This window comes from Podarcis muralis, chromosome 7 (genome assembly GCF_964188315.1).
Source record: "Podarcis muralis chromosome 7, rPodMur119.hap1.1, whole genome shotgun sequence".
In the NCBI taxonomy this organism is placed as follows: Eukaryota; Metazoa; Chordata; class Lepidosauria; order Squamata; family Lacertidae; genus Podarcis; species Podarcis muralis.
The window spans coordinates 42,545,312-42,568,713 of NC_135661.1; the positions used below are offsets into that span (position 1 = coordinate 42,545,312).

At 45.0% G+C, this 23,402-nt stretch overlaps 1 protein-coding gene across 1 annotated transcript; it reads left to right on the top strand.

Moving 5' to 3' along the window:
• Positions 1 to 13,598: 13,598 nt before the first annotated feature.
• On the top strand, positions 13,599 to 20,602 carry LOC114602121 (thyrotropin-releasing hormone receptor-like). Its single transcript, XM_077931606.1, has 3 exons — positions 13,599 to 14,118; positions 14,959 to 15,394; positions 19,083 to 20,602. Exons 1-3 carry the CDS (start codon positions 13,733 to 13,735, stop codon positions 19,500 to 19,502), a joined length of 1,242 nt encoding a protein of 413 aa, XP_077787732.1. The 5' UTR covers positions 13,599 to 13,732; the 3' UTR covers positions 19,503 to 20,602.
• The last annotated feature ends 2,800 nt before the right edge of the window (positions 20,603 to 23,402 follow it).

The following is a 23,402-nucleotide window of genomic DNA, read 5'->3' on the forward strand; positions in this document are numbered from 1 at the left end:
GGAAAAGTTGTAACTGGGAAATGCAATTGCCAAATGCAACAGAAGAGGGAGCTCACACCCAACAACAATGCATAGTTGAACACTTGCAGCCTTTTGTCTCTTAAGCAAAAGGACAAATGTATACAAATCTGACATCATAAATGGCCAAACATTCAAAAGCCAGCAGGGGAGCATTTCCACCTCCCAGAACTTTCTGTAATGACTTTAAGGGATACTGGAACAAAGGAATTTCATAGACTGCAGCTTGAAACTGCTGGAGGTTCAGTTCACTTGTGGATTGAACCACTACCATGGATTTACCCCCTGCAATACTTGTGTTAATTGGTGTACCAATGCCAGGATGTTTGTGTTATCAACACAACTAAGTTAAGTTTTACTTTTTTAATAGTCACTGTTAAAAATGTTAATAAGGGGTAAATTCCTATCTGTGTGTATATGTGTGTGAGAGAGAGTTTTAGATCTGTTGTTGGAAACTGCCTGATAAGAACAAACCAGGCTAGAGTCTCTCTTAGAGCTGTGCTGGACATATGTTTCCTCCTAAACTGTACCCCTGCCTTGCCTCTCCAGTTTCCTTCTTATTTCACATTTCTGCTTTATGGACGTGCCCTTCCTCCACCTCTTTTTGTGAGCATATTGCACATATGTTGATTTAGTCATGGTCAGAGTCATTTAGCTAATTTCCCCAAACTGAAGTGATTGATACTGACAGTTTAATGTAGCTAATTGCTGAGCTATTCCTCACTGCAGAAATAAGTAAATCTGCATATTTTGATTGTGTGTTTAATAAGTATTATCTCTGTATTCATACTGGTAAATACTCACATGAGTAGGAAACAATATGGCAGACTATGGCAGCATGACAGGTCGCTGGCGGTGGGTCCTTGGTGGGTCAGCCCCACAGGAGTGATACCAAAAGGGGCTTCTCTTATTCGGATTTTTAACTTCAGGGGTCATGGTGAGGGTGAGGGCACTACCCAAAGAACTTGTTTATGTCCCCCAACCTAGACAAATGTTTATTGCTTGGTGGAAGAGTGTGGAAGGAAAGTTATTGGCTGCCATGTGGTGTGACAGCCCACAACAAGGGTGGACATAGGGCCCCTCCAGGTAAGAGCCAAGGTGTGGGTGTTTGTAGTTGTGTGGATCCAGGTGTATTGTCTGGAGCATTGTGATATCTTCCATACTACTAGTCAATGTTTTGTGTTGTTGTTATTCTCCCATCTGTTTAGTTTACACTGTTAAATTAGGTGAGACTGCTTGTATCGTGCCATACAAATGCTTTCTTTGTTTTTCCTTATGATATTATATCCAATTGTTTCCAATATGTTTCTTGAAGTGTCATACTTCGTTTATTTGATAACATTGCAAGCCACTTTGGGCACAATTTTGTGGCATACAAATAAACATGATGACAACGATGATGATGCTCTTTATCCTAAGGGCCTAGGGCGAGTTGCAGCCATTAAAACACAATATTAAAAAACAGTTTGGAACAATTTAAGATTACGGAAATAAGATGGGTCCTAAAAATATACATCTTGGGTGTCAAAAGAGGTGTGTCTTCAGCACTCACCCAAAGCTGTGTAAAGAAAGTGCCAGACACACCTCTGTGGGGAGGGAGTTCTGCAATTTAGGAGCTGCCATAGAGAATGCCCCCTCTCAAGCCGCCACCTCCCGATCTTCTGAGAGGGAGGAGGAACTATCAAGAAGGCCCCTCTGCCAATATTAGCACCCAAGAGCGTCTGGAAGGTTGTTGTGATCTAGTCATTCTCCCAAATCAGCTGAGACCACAAAATTATTGTTGTTGTTGTTGTTTAGTCGTTTAGTCGTGTCCGACTCTTCGTGACCCCATGGACCAGAGCACGCCAGGCACTCCTGTCTTCCACCACCTCCCGCAGTTTGGTCAGGCAAAGTAGTGATGTATGGAAGTGAGAGCTGGACCATAAAGAAGGCTGATCGCCGAAGAATTGATGCTTTTGAATTATGGTGCTGGAGGAGACTCTTGAGAGTCCCATGGACTGCAAGAAGATCAAACACATCCATTCTTAAGGAAATCAGACCTGAGTGCTCACTGGAAGGACAGATCGTGAAGTTGAGGCTCCAATACTTTGGCCACCTCATGAGAAGAGAAGACTCCCTGGAAAAGACCCTGATGTTGGGAAAGATGGAGGGCACAAGGAGAAGGGGACGACAGAGGATGAGATGGTTGGATAGTGTTCTTGAAGCTACAAACATCAGCCTGACCAAACAAAATTATTAGGTAACATTTAATCCAGATTTATTAAAGCAGAATAATACATTCTGGGTTATTGAGGCCACCCCTGAATGCAGGTTTTTCCCACATGAGGGGAGCTTACTGTACATCTTGAGAGAGGCAGAATCTTCAAACTGAATGAATTCACCATAAATCAAAGGCAGCCTGCTGAGAATTACCTACAGGCCCCTCTTCCTGACTCACCAAGGAAAGCTGAAATGAGCATTTTGAATAAAGTATTATACATTAGAAGTCAAGCCCAAATGTGTCTGGGGTTGGAATGGCAGTGCCATTTCAGCGGTTTGATGAGCATGAAATGAGGTACAAGAGCAGGGAGGCGAGATTATGAATTTGTTAGTGAAATATGTAGACAAACAGAGCCAAATCCATCACTGAAGTCAATCAAGGCACTTCTTATTCTTAAAACAAACCAACCCTGAGACGAATGTTGATTTTACACCAGTTTCAGAAGACTGGATACTGCAAAGTCTTGAGTATTTCCCAGAGATTTAACAAGGTATGCTTGAACTCAATCTTATGTTGCTGAGTTTTCCCACAGACCACAACAGAAATACTTTTAACTGGTTTTAAAGTTGTATTTTTATATTACAATAACCTGCCCTTGGACCTTATGGTCGAAGGGCTTTTTGAAAAAAGAAGTCTTCCTAGTAGCAATAATAATAGCAGTATTAATAGACTACCTGGAAATGCCAGGGATTGAAGCTGGGACCTTCTGCATGCAAAGCAGATACTCTGTTGTTGAGCTATGGCCTTTCTACCACAGGCGAGGACTGGTGTCTTCAAGCCCTGCTTGTATAGCTCCTCATAGGAATCTGTGTGTTAACAGTGACTTTGCCTAATAAACCTTTGCTTCCGACAAAGGAGAGCCATCTGGAAACATTGCTGAGGCCTAAGCAAAAGCAGATCTAGCACCCCCTCCTATTCCAAGCAGAGAAACTAACTGAACTGGCAGTTTCATCTTACTTCAGCACCGGTGACAGGACAGCACCCTACATCACACCTGACATCAGGCTAGCTTAGAGGGCACAGTGGCCAGGCCACGTGACACACCCAGCTCTGTCCCCTCAACACTTTGGGAAGATCTTTGCCATACATTTAAAGCACATGGCTTCCTTCAAAGAACCCTGGGGACTATAGTTTGCTAAGGATGTAGGGAATTTTAGCTCAGTGAGGAGGAAACTACAGCTCCCAGGATTCTTTGAGGGAAGTCATGTGCTTTAAATGTATGGCATGTGCTTAAAAATTACAGTGTGGATCCATTATTTGCTGCTGATCCCAGTTCCCCTGTATCTGCCAGCTGAGGTAGCTGCCTCAGGGCCCCTTGAGACTTGTGGGTTGTGTGTGTGTGTGTGTGTGTATTCTGAAACATGCCATTGACGCAAAAGTCATTTACTTATACAGTGGTACCTCGGGTTAAGTACTTAATTCGTTCCGGAGGTCCGTACTTAACCTGAAACTGTTCTTAACCTGAAGCACCACTTTAGCTAATGGGGCCTCCTGCTGTTGCCGCGCCGCTAGAGCCCGATTTCTGTTCTCATCCTGAAGCAAAGTTTTTAGCCTGAAACACTATTTCTGGGTTAGCGGAGTCTGTAACCTGAAGCGTATGTAACCTGAAGCATATGTAACCCGAGGTACCACTGTACTGGACTGTCCACACATCATGTTAACTCATTATTGCCCCCTGAGGGAGCACTCATGCACTATAGCACAACAGAAGCAGGACAAAAAACAAAAACTGAAACCTTTGTGGTTTTAAAAGTGACAGTATTTCAGTGGGAAGCTATGGGACCCGCACTGGTTGAAAATGAAACATATGTCCACACAAATGTGTTTTCAGCCAAAACCGTATTGGAAATAGAATGGCATCTAGCCATCCCAATACAATCAACTCAAATAAACATGAATGCATAATAGAAAGGACCCTGCCTAGTGGTAGGACTGGTGCCCAGTGTAAAACCATACTAAGGCATCTCTGAAACCTTTGGCTGAGCAGATGAAATGGCTGTGGCTTAATGGTTTGAGGACTGGGCTGCTTGCTGGGAAAACTGCACAGAGACAGAGGTGAGGTGGGGGATGCTTGATGATGAGCGATCCACCATGGAAGCAGACAAAATCTCTTCTCCCCCTCCCCTCCACCCCCTCATAATAGGCCTGCAAGTGAGTCACCCTCCCTGCCACCTCAGCTCTGCTCTGATTTTATGTTAATCCACAGAAATCTTCCCTTCCAATCTCTCAAGGCAGAATTGCCTCAGTACCTCTCAGCTCAAACTATTACCCAGAACAACAGTCGAGTCTTTCCTGCTCCTTTGGCTGCTGCAGAAATACAAAATCAACTTCTTGGTCTTGGGTCTTCTGACAGGTTGAAACCCCCTCTGCTTTGTGGGCCCTAACAACAAGGTGTGGATGAAAGCACAAGACTCCCCTCCCCTCAGCCACCAACCTATGCTGCCCTCAGAGCTAAATCTGGAAAGAATCACCAGAGCTTAAACCAGGAGGGAGCAACCTGCCACCCTCCTGATGTTGTTGGATGACAGCTTCTGCCATCTTTGGCCATTGGACATGCTGGCTGGGGCTGAGAGGAGTTGGGGTTCAAGCCCACCCCCACCCCAACCTGTAGAAAGCCACCACTGGTTTAAAGCAGGCGTCTTATTTTCCATAGGTGGTGTTTTTCCCCATAGCACAGGGATTGGCATCCTCAGACCTGAGAGCCAAATATGAACCTCTGTCTTGCCCTCAGAAATCTCCCAAGTCCACACCCTTTGTACCAGCCCTCCTCAAGTGCATTTGTCTGGCTGGGATGAGTTCTTGAACTGTGAGAATGCCTCTTGCTTGCCTGGATGGAAGGTGGATAGAGAGACAGGTGTGTGTTTAGAAACCTCTGACTTTGGCATGGTTGGAATGTAGCCCACTGTACAAAGGTAAGAGTCATGGCCATCATGCTGGCCACACCCACTTTTGTCTCTGGCTCCACCCACCACCAGTGAATTGCGTCTCCTAGAAGGTTCCACCCAAAGGGAACTTTGTCTTGTATTCAGACTGTTGGTCCATCTAGCCCACTAATGTCTACACTGACTGACAGCAGCCTGAAGATGACATCAGGGACTGAACCTGGGGCCTTCTGTATGCAAAAAATGTGCTACGGTCCTGAGCTTCAGCTCTTCCCCAAAGTACCAGGGATGTACAGCATTTTTATCCCACTGCTTTACAATATCATTTGAACCACTGAAGGTGAAAGTAAGATAGCAGGTTGTTCCCACGGTTGTTGAGCCAGGATCATTCCCAGAAAGCAATAACTTCATTTTCTGGCTAAGGAATCCCACAATTCTTTGCTCACTTTTTGTGTACCAAAAAGTAGTGTCCAGAAATAAATATGGGGGTGTATCTTACTTGTATACTTAAACTTATGCAATGTAAATATTTGTTCCTGTGAAAAATGAAATGTGGAGAGTCTATGCAGTCTCCAAATCTCCTGTTGTGTTGCCATTGAACTGCGACTGTTGAATTAATCTTCCACACTGCTTGCAATAATGTAAGCAATTTCTCCAGAGAGAAAAATCCTGATAACACTTTACGGAGGAAAACTAAACAAGATCAGTGTATAATATGTGGAGAAATAAACAGAGAAGTTTTGTCTTTCTCATACATTTGTGCGTGCAGGTGCGCGCGAGTGTAACAATTAAAACACACAACATCATTAGCAATAACATAGATAGACCTAGTGAAAGGAGTTGTAAAGTTTGAGACATTACATTTTGGCATGTAAGTCCATTTCATTATTATTCAAATTTCCAGGTTCCCAAGTGTAGTTGTCCAAAATGTTTCATGGGTTTACAGAGCTGCATTGGGAAGACTTTTTTTTGACATAGACACGTATTTAATACATTTATACCACACAACATGACATTTGTCAACTTATGGATCTTTACTTTGTGCTTTCATTTTATCGAAGAAATTTCCCATGAGGGAAATCTGCCAAACTTCTTGGCACCAAAATTTAAATAAATTAAAATGAGAAGTTTTCCAATGTTTTGCTATTACCAATCTAGCTGTTGTTACCAAGAAAATAATAAGGCTGTTAAAAACTATATTCTGTCCTGAGTTATCAAATATTATCAATAAAGATAATTGTGGTTTAGATTGAAGATTTTAGTTAGCAATTTTATAAATATCATCAAAGATTTCAGTCCAAAATTTAGATATCACTTTGCATGTCTACCATATATAACAAAATGTTACCCTTTCACTGCATTTTTTTCCAACTTACTGAGGATATATTTGAATTTATTCTATTCTATTTAGAAGGGGTCAGCTAGATTTAAGAAAAATTTAGTTAAAATTATACTTCTCAGGTTTTGTCTTTCTTACTTCAGGCCTTGTATATAGCAGGGGCAGGGAGACATTCACCTAAATATATAGAAGAAAAACTCCTTCAGCGAATTGGACACATGCTACTTAAGCAAACATCATGCATTTTCACCTGGTTGCTAAGCAATACCTCCATCCATCCCTCTCTTGGCTAGTTCACAAACAGAATTTACCCCTAAGTTGTACACAGAATGCTGTTGTACTTCCAAAAGGTGCATAGGTCATTCAGTGTGTGTGAGCACAACACCCTGTGTTGGTTGCTCACCTCTATCACCATCCTATACACAGGGGTTCCCCATCTTGGTGGCCCCCACTACATAGCTGGACTACAATTCCCATCATCCCTGACCACTGCTCATGTTGGCAGCAGCTGCTGAGAGTCGTAGTCTGAAGCATCTGAGGGCACTGGGTTGAATGCCATAATATACCACTAGTAGACTCAATCTCTGAATGTAGATTCTTATATAACCAAACCAGGTGCCAGAGCCAGTGGCGTAGCGTGGGTTGTCAGCAACCGGGGCAAGGCAAGTAATTTTCGCCCCCTAACCCGTGGATTTGCCCTAACCCCAGATGTTGCGCCCGGTGCGGCCGGCCCCCCCTGCACCCCCTACGCTATGCCACTGGCCAGAGCATAGGAGCCAACTCCTAAGGGCCATGGGAGCTTCAGTAAATAAAATATTTGAGGGGGCCGGGCCCCCACAAATTAGATGGGCAATACCATTTGAATGGTGTGTGCGCACTGCATAATCTCATTGATTATGCAGGGCAGGGCTTACCTTGGCCCCCACAATGTTTTATTCAAGTTGTCACCCCTGTGCCAGAGAGGGGTATCAGCACTCAGTAGGCTTAGGGGAACTACAAGATCTGCAGGAGTACAGGCGGGTAGGGGGGCTCTGTTCTTCTCTTTGAAACAGTTTGCTCTGGAACTCCTTGAATAACCCAGGAGCTGATAGCAAGAATGGGAAAGAGAGCGTCTCTCTCTCTGTCTGTCTGTGTGTAATTGATATAATTTGCTTTCAAATATTAAGAAGGATGATTGGCAAAGACATAAAATGACACATTTCTCACTGAATTGTATTCACAGCCAGAGTGGCTATTTTTGCAAAGCCTAGGCAATTTGCTCAAGGTCACTGAGAGAATCTGTGGATGGCAAGGAACTGAACTCAAGCCCTTTGGCAGATGCATCCATTCTGAAATAACTGTGTAGGCCAGACCCTACAAAGAGGTCAAAACACTGAATCTCCATATTGTCCACAGAAGATGTAACTGACACTCTCTGTGTGTCCTAGAGAAGGTCACATATCAGGACTCGCCAGTGGTTACAAAATTCTGCCCTCAGAGATGGTTCAAGAGCAGGCGCCACCAAGCTGATGCCCTCAGCTTGGATGATAGCTCCTGATAGCATAGTCTAAGAGAGATGGCCTTAGAGAATCTCTGCCAGTCAGAGTAGGCAATACTGGGTTAGTTTTACCACAGGTCTGACTCAGAACCAGCTTCATATGCTCGACTTGGGGATGAAGATAATTCTGTAAAGCGGAGGTGGGGAACCTCAGGCTCTGGGGCTGAATGTGGCCCTCAAGGCTTCACTATCTGGCCCTCAGGATTCTCAGCAGGCCCCTCCCCTGGTCACACCTCCTGTCTGGACTTGAGTGCTTTTCCACTTGGTGACAGCTGTCAAAATATCCCTCACTTGGCCAACAGAGCAAGCAATAAAAACAACTGATGAGCAGTGGCACTTTTTTTATTCGCTCTTCCTCCACTCCCTGATTGTGTGTTAAACAATGCTGATTGCAATTTATCCCAGGGAAGCAACAAAGAGAGGGTCTCTCCTCTCATACAGTAGCCCTGCCAGAGTGGAGTTACATCAGCTGACGAAGGGTCCCCCTTATATCTGCCAGCAAAAACTGCATGAGCCACACAGAAAAGGGAGGGAGAGAAAGAGAGAGGCAGGCAGATGCTGTAGAAGAGGCAGGAGATACGAAGGCACTCCGGCAAAGCAGGACGGAGAGGAGAGGAGGTGAGGGACAGGGATGCTGCATGCCTTTAACTCTCCTTCCTCTGTTGCCTCCAGTCTCGTCCAGGATCTAAGAATGATGCAAAAAAAGAAGGTAAGTTTTGCAGGAAAAGTTAGTTCCCGGTTTTGTTTTGCTTTTTTAAAAACCAAGGCAATAGGTTTTGGAAAGAGGGAGGAAAGAGGGTGATATTCTGGGTGGTTACTTACCTGCTTTGGAGAAAGTCTTTACCAGACCATTTAAGGTTTTGCCTTATACCAAGCCAGGCAACTGGTTCATCTACCTCTGCATTGTCTTCACGGACTGGTAGCAGCTTCTCAGGGTTTCAAGCAGAGAGCATTTCCCAGCCCCACCTGGAGATCGAAACTGCATGCAATGCAGGTGCTCTACTGCTGAGCTACAGCCCTTCTCCCTAAATGAGATGATCCAATAGATTTCAATGTGTAAAGGCATCCGCAGGAACTGGTTCAATTGTGGGTATAGTTTGCCTATCCCAGAGAAAGAAGCAGAAAAGATCTGGGGATTCTTGAATGATATGGAGGAGGAGGAGCAGCAAACAGGTTTTAGGTGACAGGACACAGAGCCAACAAACATCAGCAGCCCTTTTGCAGTAAATGTTTGGGTAAAGCTCGTCGGCAAGGTAACCTGTCATGCTTTGCACCTTTAAGATGTCTTGGCAAACCATGGAGTTAATCTCCTATTAGAATTCTCCCCTTTGACACTTTGCCTGTGAGAGACACCTTGAATGTATCCTTCCTGCATACTTTGCAAGGGTCACATTGAATGCAACCAGATCTGTGGCACACACATTGTATTCTCACCCAGGCTTCCTGCTTAAACCTTCCTTCCTTCCTTCCTTCCTTCCTTCCTTCCTTCCTTCCTTCCTTCCTTCCTTCCTTCCTAATATTTTTTTCAGGCATGTCTGAGTGGTTTATTTTTTCAACCCTTGAGTGTATGTTATGTTTAACAGCAAATATTACTTACGGAATAATGAATCTACAGAGGTCAAATAATAGCCTTCACAATAATGTTTCTTTTTTGGCAATGTGCTGGCTGTGCTGACCTGTCTTGATGAGGCTGCCCCCCCCCAAAAAAAAGAGAGAAAAGGAACAGAGAAGAATCCATCAACAGCAGGAAGGATGCGATTTGGGCAAATTAGGCCAATTTAGGGTTAATGAAACTAAATGTTTGGCATCTTTTGATCCCATTCTTGTCTCTCCACCACTTCCATGTCCATCTACCCTTCTGATGGCCACTCTGGGCTCCTTGGGGAGGAAAGGCAGGATATAAATTTAACAATAAATAAATAAATTGCTGGAAGACAAGGCAATGGTATGATTTCAGTGAGGATTCGTGTGCCTGTGTCTCCCTTTCTCGGCCATGGCGTGTTATCTCCAAAACTCACATTGTGGGCACTTGGAGAGAATAATACAGGTTGCTGTAGGAATCTGTGAAGTGGCCGGTCACCTGGGTACCAGAGGAAGGGCAAAGATGACACAAAATTAGATCAAATGGGAAAGCCCAGAGGGCCAGCGTGTGCCTGTGGGAACGGGCTGGCATCTACTGACTTCAGCCATGTTTTGCACCCTTTACGCTCAACAGCAGCAGAAAAAGGTTTAGTTAAGATCAGGGGGAAGCAGCCGCTCTGTTCAAATCCCTCCTCAGTACACACTGAGTGTAGCCTCCTTCCAGATAAGGCAGCGTATCAGGGAAGGAGAGGCTGTAAGCGGAGAGAAAGAGAGAGAGAGAGAGAGCAAGAGAGAGGGAGAGCGAAGGAATGCATCTAATAAACCTTCTGGCGGTAAACTGACAGAAGGTTTCTAAATTGGTCAATTTCCAGGGTTTTTTAAACAGATTAATCAATTCATTATTCAATTAAATGCAAACACATCAATGCACTGCAATGTTCCAGCTCAGGAGCACCAAGCATGGACCCCCTCACCCCCGGCTCCCCTTCTCTGGTGGTGGTAGTGGGCACCTCCAGGAGGGCAGTCAGTATGCAGAAGCCTGTTCCCCTGCTCTGATGGCTCTTGCTAAAATCAAGCTGATTGACTAGGTCAGTCAAGAGCTGCACTGCTCACTATATGTCTGGCAATTTTTTTGGCACATTCTTGCCTCCCCAACACTTCCATGCTCACCTATGCTTCTCATTGCTGTCCTGGGTTCCTTTGTGTCGTGGCTGGTGGGAAGGCAAGAATAGGCATTTCGTTATAACAAGGCAAACACTGAGATTGTTATGGGTATACTCTGGAAGTAAAAAGCTCACCTTTAGGTTTCCTTTTCATTGAAGCCGGTGGAAAAAGAAGGCGGCCCTGATAAAGTGTGAATGGCAAGGGGTCCTTTAAGAGCCCTGCATCGCAGAGTCAGCATTCGAGTCATGGCCCCTCTGATTCAGTGGGGGACCACATTTTTACATGAAGGTAAAGGTCTATTTATGGGCTGATCAGATTTCTATCTTCTCTTTCCAGGCTAGCAAACAACAAAATAGCAAAACAATACAATTTTTTTAAGCATTAAAAGCTTTAAAAAGCAGTGTCCTGGAAACTACAACTAATCCAGAATTTGGCAGCTAGATTGGTGACTGGGAGCAGCTGCTGAGACCACATAACACCGGTCTTGAAAGACCTACTTTGGCTCCCAGTACGTTTCCGAGCACAATTCAAAGTGTTGGTGCTGGCCTTTAAAGCCCTAAACGGCCTCGAACCCAGTATACTTGAAGGAGCGTCTCCATCCCCATCATTCTGCCCGGACACTGAGGTCCATCACCAAGGGGCCTTCTGGCAGTTGCCTTCTCGGTAGTGGCGCCCGCCCTGTGGAACACCCTCCCATCAGATGTCAAAGAAATAAAAAAACTATCTGACGTTTAGAAGACATCTGAAGGCAGCCCTGTTTAGGGAAGTTTTTAATGACTGATGTTTTAATGTATTTTCAATCTCTTGTTGGAAGCCACCCAGAGTGGCTGGGGAAACCAGTAATAAGTAATAAATTATTACATTATTATTATTATTATTATTATTATTATTATTATTATTATTATTGTGAAGAACATCTATTAAAAAAACAACAGTCGCATAACACCACAGCTAATAGTTTCAAGGTTACTTGGAATAGTATCTTTTAGCCATAAAGCCTTGGGTGAATGGGAATGTTTTAAAATTGCTCCTGAATGTTAATAAAAAGGAAGACAAACACATATCTCCAGGGAGGGCATTCCATAAACAGAGAACTACCAACAATAAGACCCTGTCATGGGACAATGCCAACAAAGCAACAGCCAGTTAATTAGTTAACAGTGAAATCCTTTTAATGTTTACTTGGAGTTAAGCCCTGGGAGAATTATTCCCTTTTTTCTGATGTTCAGGCTGCGGGTGAAATCTGGCTAAAACAGCACCAACCACACAGAATCAGCAGGCCGGAACAGGCTGGAAAGGGTGCAGAGAAGGGTGGCCAAATAACCAAGGGGATGGAGCAACTCCGCAATGAGGAGAGTTTACAAAATAAATGTGGAAGAGGGGAGATGATAGAGGTGTGAAAATTAGGCATGGTATGTTTTGTTGTGCATTTAATATTGCATTTTTAATTACTGTGCATTTTAAGAATATTGTGTAATTAGTTTCTATATATTTTTAAAACTGCTTAGAAGCCTATTTTGGCATTAAGTGGTATATAAACATAATAATAATAATACCAATTATTATAATACCACACCACCAATATAAATGCGAAACAACTAACATACAGGGACCATAATACCTGCTAGTAGATCCAAAATATGGAAATACAGCCGTGACAACTAGCCCCACACACCAAATTTGCAACTGTGCTTTTATTGATAGCAGCAATGCTGTCATTATCTGCTTTCTCCCAGTGCTGAGCTACTAAACATTTTGCTGCCACCAGAAGACAATATAATATTTTTTTAAAAAATCAGAGTTTGATTCTCTTCCATGTACCCCAATAGAATTCTTAGGACACATTCACACTATACATTTAAAGCCCTATGATACCACTTTAAACCGTCACTGCTTTCCCCAGAGAATCCTGGGAGCTGTACTTGTTAAGGGTGCTGAGAGTTGTTAGGTAAAGGTAAAGGGGATTTGCGGGGATTCGAACCACAGACATTCTGATCGGCAAGTCCTAGGCTCTGTGGTTTAACCACAGCGCCACCCGTGCCCCACAGAGTTGTTAGGAGATCCCTATGTTCAAGGAGTTGCCTGTGAAGAGGGATTGAATGTTACGCCACTCTGGGAACTGCAGCTCTGAGAGGGGAATAGGGGTCTGTTAACAACTCTCATTACCCGTAACAAACAAACAAACAAACAAACAAACAAACAAACAAACAAACTCCCAGGATTTTTTGGGTGGTGATGGGAAGCCATAATGTTTAAAGTGGTAACATAGTGCATTAAATGTATGGTGTGAATGTGGAATTATAGAATCTAATTTGATTATACCTGAGGGTGGTGCTGTGGTCTAAACCACTGAGCCTCTTGGGCTTGCCGATCAGAAGGTCAGTGGTTCGAATCCCCATGTCGGGATGAGTTCCTGTTGCTCGGTCCCAGCTCCTGCTAACCTAGCAGTTCAAAAGCATGCCCCCCAAAAGTACAAGTAGATAAATAGGTTCTGCTCTGGCAGGAAGGTAAACGGTATTTCCATGCGCTACTCTGGTTTCGGTGTTCTATTGCACCAGAAGCGGCTCAGTCATGCTGGCCACATGACCTGGAAAAACTGTCTGCGGACAAACGCCGGCTCCCTTGGTCTGTAAAGCGAGATGAGCACTGTAACCCCAGAGTCGTCTGTGACTGGACTGAATTGTCAGGGGTCCTTTACCTTTACCTAGTCTCTTTATGTTTTCTCAATATTTGTAACCATTTTTTAAAAAAAACAACATGTAGATCCTTCCCTGTGGTATTTTCCCCTTTTTTAATTGTCTGATCTGTGTACTTTCAGGACTTCCCTGTCTGGCTGAAGGCAAGTGCTGATGGGGTTGAATGGGAATGAGGAGACCTTCCTCTGTGAAATCTGATTCTGTGCCTCTCTTGACCCAAACAACCAGCAAACCTTCCTCGCTTCCATCCCCGCCATGGAGAACAGCAGCATCAGCAGCAAGTTTGACAGCCCCACCAACATATCCCTGGTAGGCAGCGATAGTCCACTGGATATTCTTGAATACAAGGTCATCTCCGTCTTCCTGGTGTTGGGCATCTGCGGAGTTGGCATCATCGGCAACGTCATGGTGGTGCTGGTGGTCCTCACCACCCGTGAGATGAGGACTCCCACTAACTGCTACTTGGTTAGCCTGGCTGTGGCTGATCTGATGGTTCTGGTGGCTGCTGGCCTGCCCAACATCTCTGACAGCCTGGCAGGAACGTGGATCTATGGGTTTGCCGGGTGTCTTGGCATCACCTTCTTTCAGTACTTGGGCATCAATGCATCATCCTGCTCCATCACTGCCTTCACTGTGGAAAGGTAAGAAAAGATTCTTAGGAGTAGCTCCATTCTACTAGACCAGGGGTATCCAATGTGTTGCCCTCGAGATGGTGTTGGACTACAACTCCCACCAGCCCTAGCCAGCATGGCCAATGGCCAGGAATGATGGGAGTTGTAGTCTAGCAACATTTGGAAGACCACAAGTTCCACATCCCTGATTTAAATCTATATGCTGCTCTTTGTCAAAGTACCACAGGGTGGTTAACAACACAGAATTAAACAGTGCACCCAGATATACGGTACCTTGAACAGCAGCAGCCTAAAAAGTAAGGGAGGAGGAAATCAGTCTAAGATGCAAAAACAATGCACAAGTACACAATCTTCTCTCTATGCAAAAGTAGCTCTTGAACCCCACCCTCAGAGAAAATGACAGCTCCTCCCAGGTATCACCTGGGAGCTTTTCTTTCTCTCCCAGTCTCTCCCCTCAGGAGATCTTCACATCCCTGCCCATCATTCAGGGTATTTCCATCCTCATTCTGCCACTTCATACAGATGTGGTCCTTGGCCCCCAGTGGCATCCCAGTGGCATTGGACCATCACTGGGCAGCCTGCTGCCTGACCAGCTTCTCTCTCCATCTTGAAACATGCCCTTTGGGTGGGTCTGATTTGCCTGTTTCTATGCAGTGGCAATTAATTAACATTACCCCAAATCAGTGTTAAACAATAAGTGGCACCCATGTAGGGCAAGTGCGTGTGGCTTAGTCAAAGCAACCTGGCAAGTTGCCTGGCAAGCCCATGGCTTAGAGGTTCCCCACTGCTGTTTCAGCACAGTGTTATGTCTTTACTCACAAATAACTTCCTCCTTCTCATCTCTCCCAGGTACATTGCTATCTGCCACCCAATGAAAGCGCAGGCAATGTGCACGGTGTCGCGGGCCAAGCGCATCATCACCTTTGTCTGGATCCTCACCTCAGTGTACTGCACCCTGTGGTTCTTCCTGGTGGACATTGCTGTCAACAAAAGCCAGCAGCTGGAGTGCGGCTACAAGGTCTCCCGCAACCTCTACCTACCCATCTACCTCCTCGACTTCGCCCTCTTCTTCGTCACCCCTTTGCTCCTCTCCACGGTGCTCTATGGTCTCATCGGGAGGGTCCTCTTCCGCAGCCCCATCCCACACCAGCCCACTGCCTGCACCCAACGCTGGCAAGACCAGAGTTGCAAAGTAAGGATTGGCAAAGAGAGGAATGGCACAGAGGCCAGCCGGAGCAAGGCCAGCGGCTCAAGAACCAGAGTGCCCGTCTCCTCCAGGAAGCAGGTAACGCAGAGCCCTCTGGAGATTGTCAGGTGCTGCCAAGTTCAGGCCAATGGGCAGGCAGGTCCAGCCTTTCAGGGGGACTGGAGAGAACAGTGTCGTGCTGGCAAGAGGTCCAAAAGCTCAGCAGTGTATTCTGTGATTGACACAATCATAGTGTGTTAATGGCGGATTTGTTCTGGACCATCCACACATCATTTCACTGTCTTATTTGTTCTGTGATGCTCCCCCAGTGTTATTGATTGATGGATTAAATATATTTATATCCTGCCTTTCTCCCAAGATGGGATTGACGGCAGCTTACATTTAAAAATATTGATTATTAAAAATAAAAATAAAAACAAACTAGTTAAAAACAAAAATTAAAACACTTTTAAACTGTGCATCTTTGCATCCAGATAGGTTCATATAGGGAAATATATTACTTCATTATTGCCATCTACTGTAAAAGGGCATATTTGCATGACAGCACAACAGAATAATAATAATAATAATAATTTATTATTTGTACCCCGCCCATCTGGCTGGGTTTCCCCAGCCACTCTGGGCGGCTTCCAACAAAGATAAAAAATACACTAAAATGTCACATATTAAAAACTTCCCTGAACAGGGCTGCCTTCAGATGTCTTCTGAATGTCAGGTAGTTGTTTATCGCTTTGACATCTGATGGGAGGGCGTTCCACAGGACGGGACAAGTAAAATAAACTGGAACGTTTATAAGATAAGAAGTTAGAGGGTTTCAAAGGAAGGTTATGGGGCTTGCACAGACTGGAAACCAAGCAGTATGTCTGGCACAAAGCTTTTGCAGGTGGAAAGAGGTTTGAAAGTGGAATTGCATGTGACCACCCCAATACTATCATGAGCACAAATCATGATGAATGTGCAATAAAGGGGGGGGGGGGTTGGAGGGACTCATAGATAACCTTGCAAGCCTAAAGTCTGCCCGGCCCTGATCTTTGGTGAGGTAGGGATATAGAACTGCAGGAAGCTGTCATGCAAAATACACCCGCTGAAATCATCTCTTTAACCCATCTATTGTACAGCATAAAACCATGATACAAAAGTAGCAATAGTAAAAACACCAATAACTTATCAATAAAAAACAGTTGGTTTAAAAAAACACACAACCCAGCACATTCCAAAACGCTGTCCGAACGATGCAGTTTTTAAAACATGTCCGAAAGAAAGCAGAATTGACTTTTGGTCAGGATTAGCTGACCAGAACTCAGGGACACAGTGGGCCACCAAAAGTGTCTCATCAGAAGATGTTGGTGGCCTATGTGGAGCATAAGGAATCAGGATGTGCTTCTGGGCATGTGCAGAATGCATTTGCTTCCCCAACTAACAAATAAATCCCAAGCTGAGCAGGGAGGGACGAAGGGTTTCTAAATAGTAACGTGAATTTCCAAGCAGATCCAAGTCCTTTTTAAAGAATCACTCATATGATGTGTCACCTTCCCTTTGCCAACATTTGTCTTGTTTGGCATGCCAACATGTTGGCTTTGCATGGAATTGAATTATCACCACTGCCGTCTGCCAAGCAAGGAGCCAGAAGCATTCTCAGAGCCTTCATCAACATTGCACGGTGGCGATGGCTTTGACACTGTTTTGTTTTAATTCTTTGGAAAGAGTCCTGGTACGAAAAGGGCAGGCTGAAAAGAGAATTCTAAAGTGAAGCTGCACAGTAGACGGTGTCGCTCCCACCCCACAAATCCAGGGCTGATGATGGCTCTGGGCAATGCTTCTCTTGTTCCTACCTGTTTGTTGGTGGATTTGTAAAACTGCTCTACATCCAGAGAAACACCGAGCGGTTTAGAGAAATTAAAAAAATATATAAAAAATACAGATCATAAACAACGAGAATTAAAGATGACAGAAATAAAGCCAGCTAATTTGGGAAGGCTTGGGAGAAAAGCTTTTGACAAACGTTGAACATGTCACGATGCTGGGGCTTGCTTCACTTTTGGAATGAGAGAATTCCAGAGAACTGGTGTCATGATGCTAAAAGCATGTGTTGGATTTAAAGCACTTTTATTCCACACTTCAGTTGAAAAAGCCTTCCGGATACCAGTGATAGGGCATCCCCTGCCCTTAAGAGACATAAGAAGAGCACTGCTGGATCGAGCCAATGACCCCTTGAGTCCAGCATCCTGTTCTCACGGTGGCCAGGTAGATAGCTGTGGGAAGCCCTCAAGAACATGAGCGCAGCAGCACTCTCCTCTCCTTTGGTTTCCAGCAACTGGTATTCAGAAGCATTACTGCCTCCAGCTATGGAGGCAGAGCATAGCCCTAATGGCTAGCAGCCATCACTAACCCCTTCCTCCATGAGTTTGCCCAGTTTTCATTCAGAATTGTCCAAATTGGTGGCCATCACTGTTTCCCATGGGAGTGAGTTCCATAGTTTAACTGTGCGCTGAAGGAAGAAGTGCTTTCCTTTCTCTGTCCTGAATCTTCCAAAATTCAGCTTCATTGAATGGCTGTGTCTTCTAACGTTTCTCTATCAACTCCCTCCAAGCCACAAAAAGAAGGGTTGGGGGGGGGGAGCAAAGCTCTTAGCTGCAAAGCTCTTGTAATGACCAGCTGAAACAGAACATTTTGTAAAAGAGGAGCCAAAAGTTCTTAGTCTTCCAAGTGAGCCAGTGGAGAGACCTTGCAGTTCCATCTCTCCCTGTTTACACACAGGAAAGGAGTGCTCCAAGGTAGCAATGGTCGAATGGTGGTGCAAGGGCTGCATTTGGGCCCCAGGCACTAAGAAAATAAGAAACAGCCCTACTGACTTGGATTATTATTTTTTAACTGGGTGCTTTGCAGCATGCTGCTTCCCACAGTAGCCAAAAGATGCTTTCAGGAGACCCTCCAGCAGAGGCATCTCCCTCGCTGTTGCTCCCCAGCAAATAGTATTGTGAGGTAGACTGCCTCTGAAAAGAGAGGCTCCATCCAGATTTCATAGCAAATGGCCATACAATGGATCTCTCCTTCTCTGTGAGTTTGTCCCTTTTTATTTGCTCATATCTATTTATTAAAATTGATATATTGCTTAATTGCAAATAAATAAATCTGAAAGTGATTTACAAAAAGAATAAAACAATGAGATTATCAGTAAAAGCAACTATTTAAAACATTCAAAACTAATTAAAATATACAATAAGCTAAAAATCAGATTTATTCATGCATTTATTGAGCATTTAAAACCCAGGTGCAAGAGTCAAATGAAGTGTCAAGACTGTCCTGAGACCACAATACACTTTGGTTATCTTGCAGTTATGCAGCACAAGTAAATCTGTATCATGTGCAAGAGAAGCACCACCATCTCCTTCAAACCTGAAGGATCTTCAAACCTATAGAGGCATGTTCTCAGTCTCAGTACGGCTCAATTTCTGCACAGATATCCATCATCTGCCAAATGCAGGTTGCTCTTAGATGCCCATTAAACATACAAGGTTGCAGAAAATTTACTTTTGCTGCATAAATCTTGTCAACACGAAGAAAATGTATGCAATATAAAAATGGCCTATCTGTCTCATTCCTACACCTTTCTGGAACAGATCCTGGCAATATGTAGAATTGGTGTAGAATTTTCTGATCTATGACATCCCAAACAGGCAAGCAAATGGAAAAAGCAGCTGAAAACCTGCAACTTGTTAAAGACATCCAAGCCACCCACCTCTCTCTCTTTTTTGCTCCTCTGCAGGTGACCAAAATGCTGGCCGTGGTGGTGGTCCTCTTTGCCCTCCTCTGGATGCCCTACCGGACTCTGGTGCTGGTGAACTCCTTCATGGAGCACCCCTACCTGAACCGCTGGTTCATCCTCTTCTGCAGGGTCTGCGTCTACGCCAACAGCGCCATCAACCCCATCATCTACAACCTCATGTCCCAGAAGTTCCGCCTGGCCTTCAAGAAGCTCTGCAAGTGTGGGAAGGTGGAGCAGCAGCCAAGGCACAGATTCTATGCAGCCTCCAGCATGAAGAAGGAACCTGACGCCCACCCGCATGGGGACATCAAGGCTAAGGGGCCACCGACCCCAGGAGGAGGCGAAGAGGAGGACTTGCCTGCTTTGGAGCAGGCGCCTGCATCTGAGAAAGAGAAGGAGCCGTATTTCAGCGTGCTCTAAATGCCCCAGTTCCCCTTGCCTCGCTCCTTTCTCACTTCCCAGTAAAGGACTTGCTTTACTTCTCCTAGTAAACTAGATCTATAGGAAGGGAGGAAGCTGACTTAGACCAAGTCAAACCACTGGTTTATCCAGCTCAGAATTGCCTACACTGACTCGGTTTCTACCTGGAGATGCCAGGGATTGAACCTTCTGCATGCAAAGCAAGTGATCTCACTGAGTCATGACACTTCCTTTAAATATAATAAGATCTCGTGGTTCTTGTTTAAATAGGAAGAGAGGCATTTGCCTTCTACTGAGTCAATCTGTCTCAGGATTGTCTTCACTGGCTGGCAGAGGCTGTCCAGGATTTCAGACTGGCGACATTCCCAGCCCTATGGGGAAATGCTGGGGAATGGGCCTGGGACCTTCTGCATGCCAAGCAGGTGAGCTATGGTAACTGCGATATAGGAAGTTGCCTTACTGAGTCAGACCCATGGCTCAGTCCTGTCTATGCTGACTGACAGTGGCTCTTCAGGGCAGGAGGCAGGGGGGCTCTTCCAGCCCTGCCTGGAAATGCCAGAATCGAGCCTGGGACCATCTGCAGGCAAAACTGGTGCTCTGAGCAACCCCTGAGCTATATTTCAGGAGCCCAAATCAGTGTTCACCCACCATTTTGAACAGAATTGTGTTTCTGACTCTGGGAAGGAGTTTGTCAGGGCTGGAGCCCTGCTACAAGTTCTGTACTCAGGACCTAAAGGATGCTGGGCCAGAATCAGGACTGTGTACCAGCTCCACCCCAGCTCCAGGGAAACGAGAGAGAGCTGCAAGGGGACAGACCACACCAGCCAAGGAAGCCTCTTGGCAGTGAGAGGCCAGGGCAAGCCAGCTGATGCTCCTGGACCCCTATAAAAAGCTGGCATCTTTAGCTTGTGCACAGGTCTGAGCTGAGTACCTAGAGACAGTACAGTTCCCCTTGCTGCCCAGGTATGAGAGAGCTGCAAATGGGGGAAGAAGATGGCACAAACCCCTCCTTGAAAAGGGTCACTCCATAGTCCAGTGACCATGACTTGCTTTGCTTTGGCCTCTTTGATATATAGTAGGTAGAGATAGATAGATGATAGATAGATAGATGATAGATAGATAGATAGATAGATAGATAGATAGATAGATAGATAGATGATAGATAGATAGATGATAGATGGTTATAGATACTTCTCCTTTTTATTTGCCTTGCTGCTCCAGAAGCAAGGGACAAGGTGTGCTTAACTCTCTCTGCTCCCATCTCCCTGAAACTGGTGCCCTCCAAAGGTTTGGGACTCCAGTTTCCATCAGTCCCTGCCAGCATAGCCAGTGGTCAGGGATGCCAGTGATGTGTGGAGGGCATCCCAGGTTGGGAAAAGCTGCTCTCAAGGCTGCAGACAGGTTGTGCTGGAATGATCTTGCTGGTCTTACAATGGGCAGAAACACAGTTGCATCACAGGCCTGAATTGTGATTCCTACATGGCAGGGGGTTAGGTTGCATGACCCTCTGGGGTTCCTACAATTCTATAAGTGCAAAGTCACCCAGAAGGTGCTCAGTTCAACAGGGACAAGCTGTCTGAAACAGCAGCATCTAAACCTTTGTAACTCAGCCTTTGAACCCTTTCCACCCACATCTAGGAATGAGTCAAGGGTGGCCTTTAAGAAAATGTTTTATGAGATACTTGGTGACTTGAATTGGGTAACTACTGGGCATAGCATTGCATGGCAACAGACGCAGAATAAAATGTTACAAGGCTTCAGTGGTAGACTGTAGCATCCATTGGGGGCAGGGACAGGTGCCCTGGTGCCATCCACATGTTGCTGGACCACAACCCCCATCAGTCTCAGCAAGAGATGATGGGAATTGTAGTCCAACATCTGGACGACCTCACATTGGCTTTTCTGGATCAGGGGGAAGGTGTATACATGATGGTGGCAAAGTAGACTCTGGAAAGTAAATGCTATTGTGCAAGTTGCCGGTGACTCATTTCTGCTCACTTTGAGCTATGTGGCTAGGCTCCCCTTGACACTGGAGCTGTCCAGTAGGACACAGCAAAGGAACTAGCCAGCCAAGGACAGCCAGGCTTTATAGAGCTGCCCCAGCAGCTTGTGCAAACCTAGCTTGGGCAGCAGGTGTTTTCAATGCTGCTGTCTGCCCAGGGTCCTAGTCCCTGGATTGGAAATATGACCACCCTGGGACCTGCTGGTGAAGGGAGGGTAATAAAATTAAATATAATTAGAATGATGATAATGATAATGCAAACATGCCCAGGCTGGAAGTTGCCTATAGTAGGGTGTATGTGATGGGACAGGGAAGAAAGCACTGGCCCCACCTTATATAAACAGGCAAACCAACAGCTAGAGGATGAGCAGCAGCCTTGTAATTGGAAAGCTCCACAGCCCATGAAACTTTGAAGCCCTTCATATAGCATGGGAGGAAAGCTAAACAAAATAGATAAGTATTTCAGAATTTGGAGAGAGACACCAGGCAAAGACTGTGAGTGATGTAACTCTGTACACAGAGAGAGGTGGATAAGAGAGAATGGAACCACGGAGAGTATGTAAGATTTAATTAAATGAGGTGGAAAAACAATTATCGTTTGAAACTTGCATTTCTGGGGTTGGAACTTTGTGCAGGAATAACATCCTCACTGGGTCTCCTCTAAAACCCAGAGGCTGACTCAGGATTCTGAAGGAACCTGCGTTGCTGCAATTTGCTGTCCACCTCTTAAAGAGAAAGTTAAACTGGCAACCAAGTTCATGGAGGAGAGGGCTATCAATGGCTGCTAGCCAAGCTGCCTATGTTCTACCTCCACTGTTGGAGGCAGAATGCCTATGAATGCCAGGTGCTGGGAATCCCAGGTGGGGAGAGGGCTCTTGTGCTCGGGTCCTGCTTGCATCTGGGTGCCCACTGTCAGAACAGGATGCTGGACTAGATGGGCCATTGGCCTGATCCAGAAGGCTCATCTTATGTTCTAAATGACCACCCTGTCTTGAGATCACAGTCAACAGCAAGTGGAAGGTGGATGTTCTAGAAAAACTAGGGAACCACTGGGAAAAACCTGTCCCATTGCTTAATTTCAAAAGAGTAACGCTGCAGAGTAAAAAATGAAGGAAAGCATCAAAAGATGCCAGGGAGAACAGTTTTTTTTTGTTTTTAAGTTTGCTAACCACTACTCTTTGTCAATGGGATTTCCCCACCTCTTTCAGAACAGAAAAGTTCATCTCTCATTGTCTGCTTTCTGTCCTTTGGTAAGGATCCCCTGCCCCCACGCAAAGAAATCCAAAGACTCTCAAAATATACTCCCAACACTTTCTAAAATGTCAGTCCTCAGACCTACCGAATCAAAACAGCATTAAGCATGCTGGCTCCAACTCAGAAGCTACAGCTGATGAGCAATTTATTCCTCCCAGGCATAATTCAGTATGGAAGTTCAAAAGAAAAATCACTTATTTACACCTCCCTCCCACAAGACTGGAAAGAGACAGAGTGCTAGCTTATGGTCTCCAGCTCAAAGTTGATTTCCGTTGCCACACTCGTGCGTGAGCTTTATTTGAAAATGTATAATGCTCTTTAATCTTGGCTATTGTAGGCCAAATGATTTATGCACACTAAATATGCGAAGTGAGTTCTCTTTCTCTTCTCATTGCATAGATGAACATATCATCTTAGAAACGACCAATATGATGGGCTTTCTATTGCTCCATTGGTGGGGATGTAGGAGAGGTGCACAGCTTGTTGTGTGGCAGTGGAAATCTCCCCTGGCTTTAGGAATGCTCCAGCAAAATTGGGGTCAAAATTGTAGCCAAGTGCTAAACTAGTTATGATGGTGTTAACTGTGGTTAATTAGATGAGTGTAATGAATGTGAACTTTTTTTTGGGGGGGGTCATGTAAATAT

What these genes read in the sequence shown, in the direction of transcription:
- LOC114602121 (XM_077931606.1), top strand. Translation starts at nt 13,733, where the DNA reads ATGGAGAACAGCAGCATCAGCAGCAAGTTTGACAGCCCCACCAACATA. An exon ending in ACTGCCTTCACTGTGGAAAG is followed by an intron (nt 14,119 to 14,958) that starts GTAAGAAAAGAT and finishes CATCTCTCCCAG; the next exon opens with GTACATTGCTATCTGCCACC. An exon ending in CCGTCTCCTCCAGGAAGCAG is followed by an intron (nt 15,395 to 19,082) that starts GTAACGCAGAGC and finishes GCTCCTCTGCAG; the next exon opens with GTGACCAAAATGCTGGCCGT.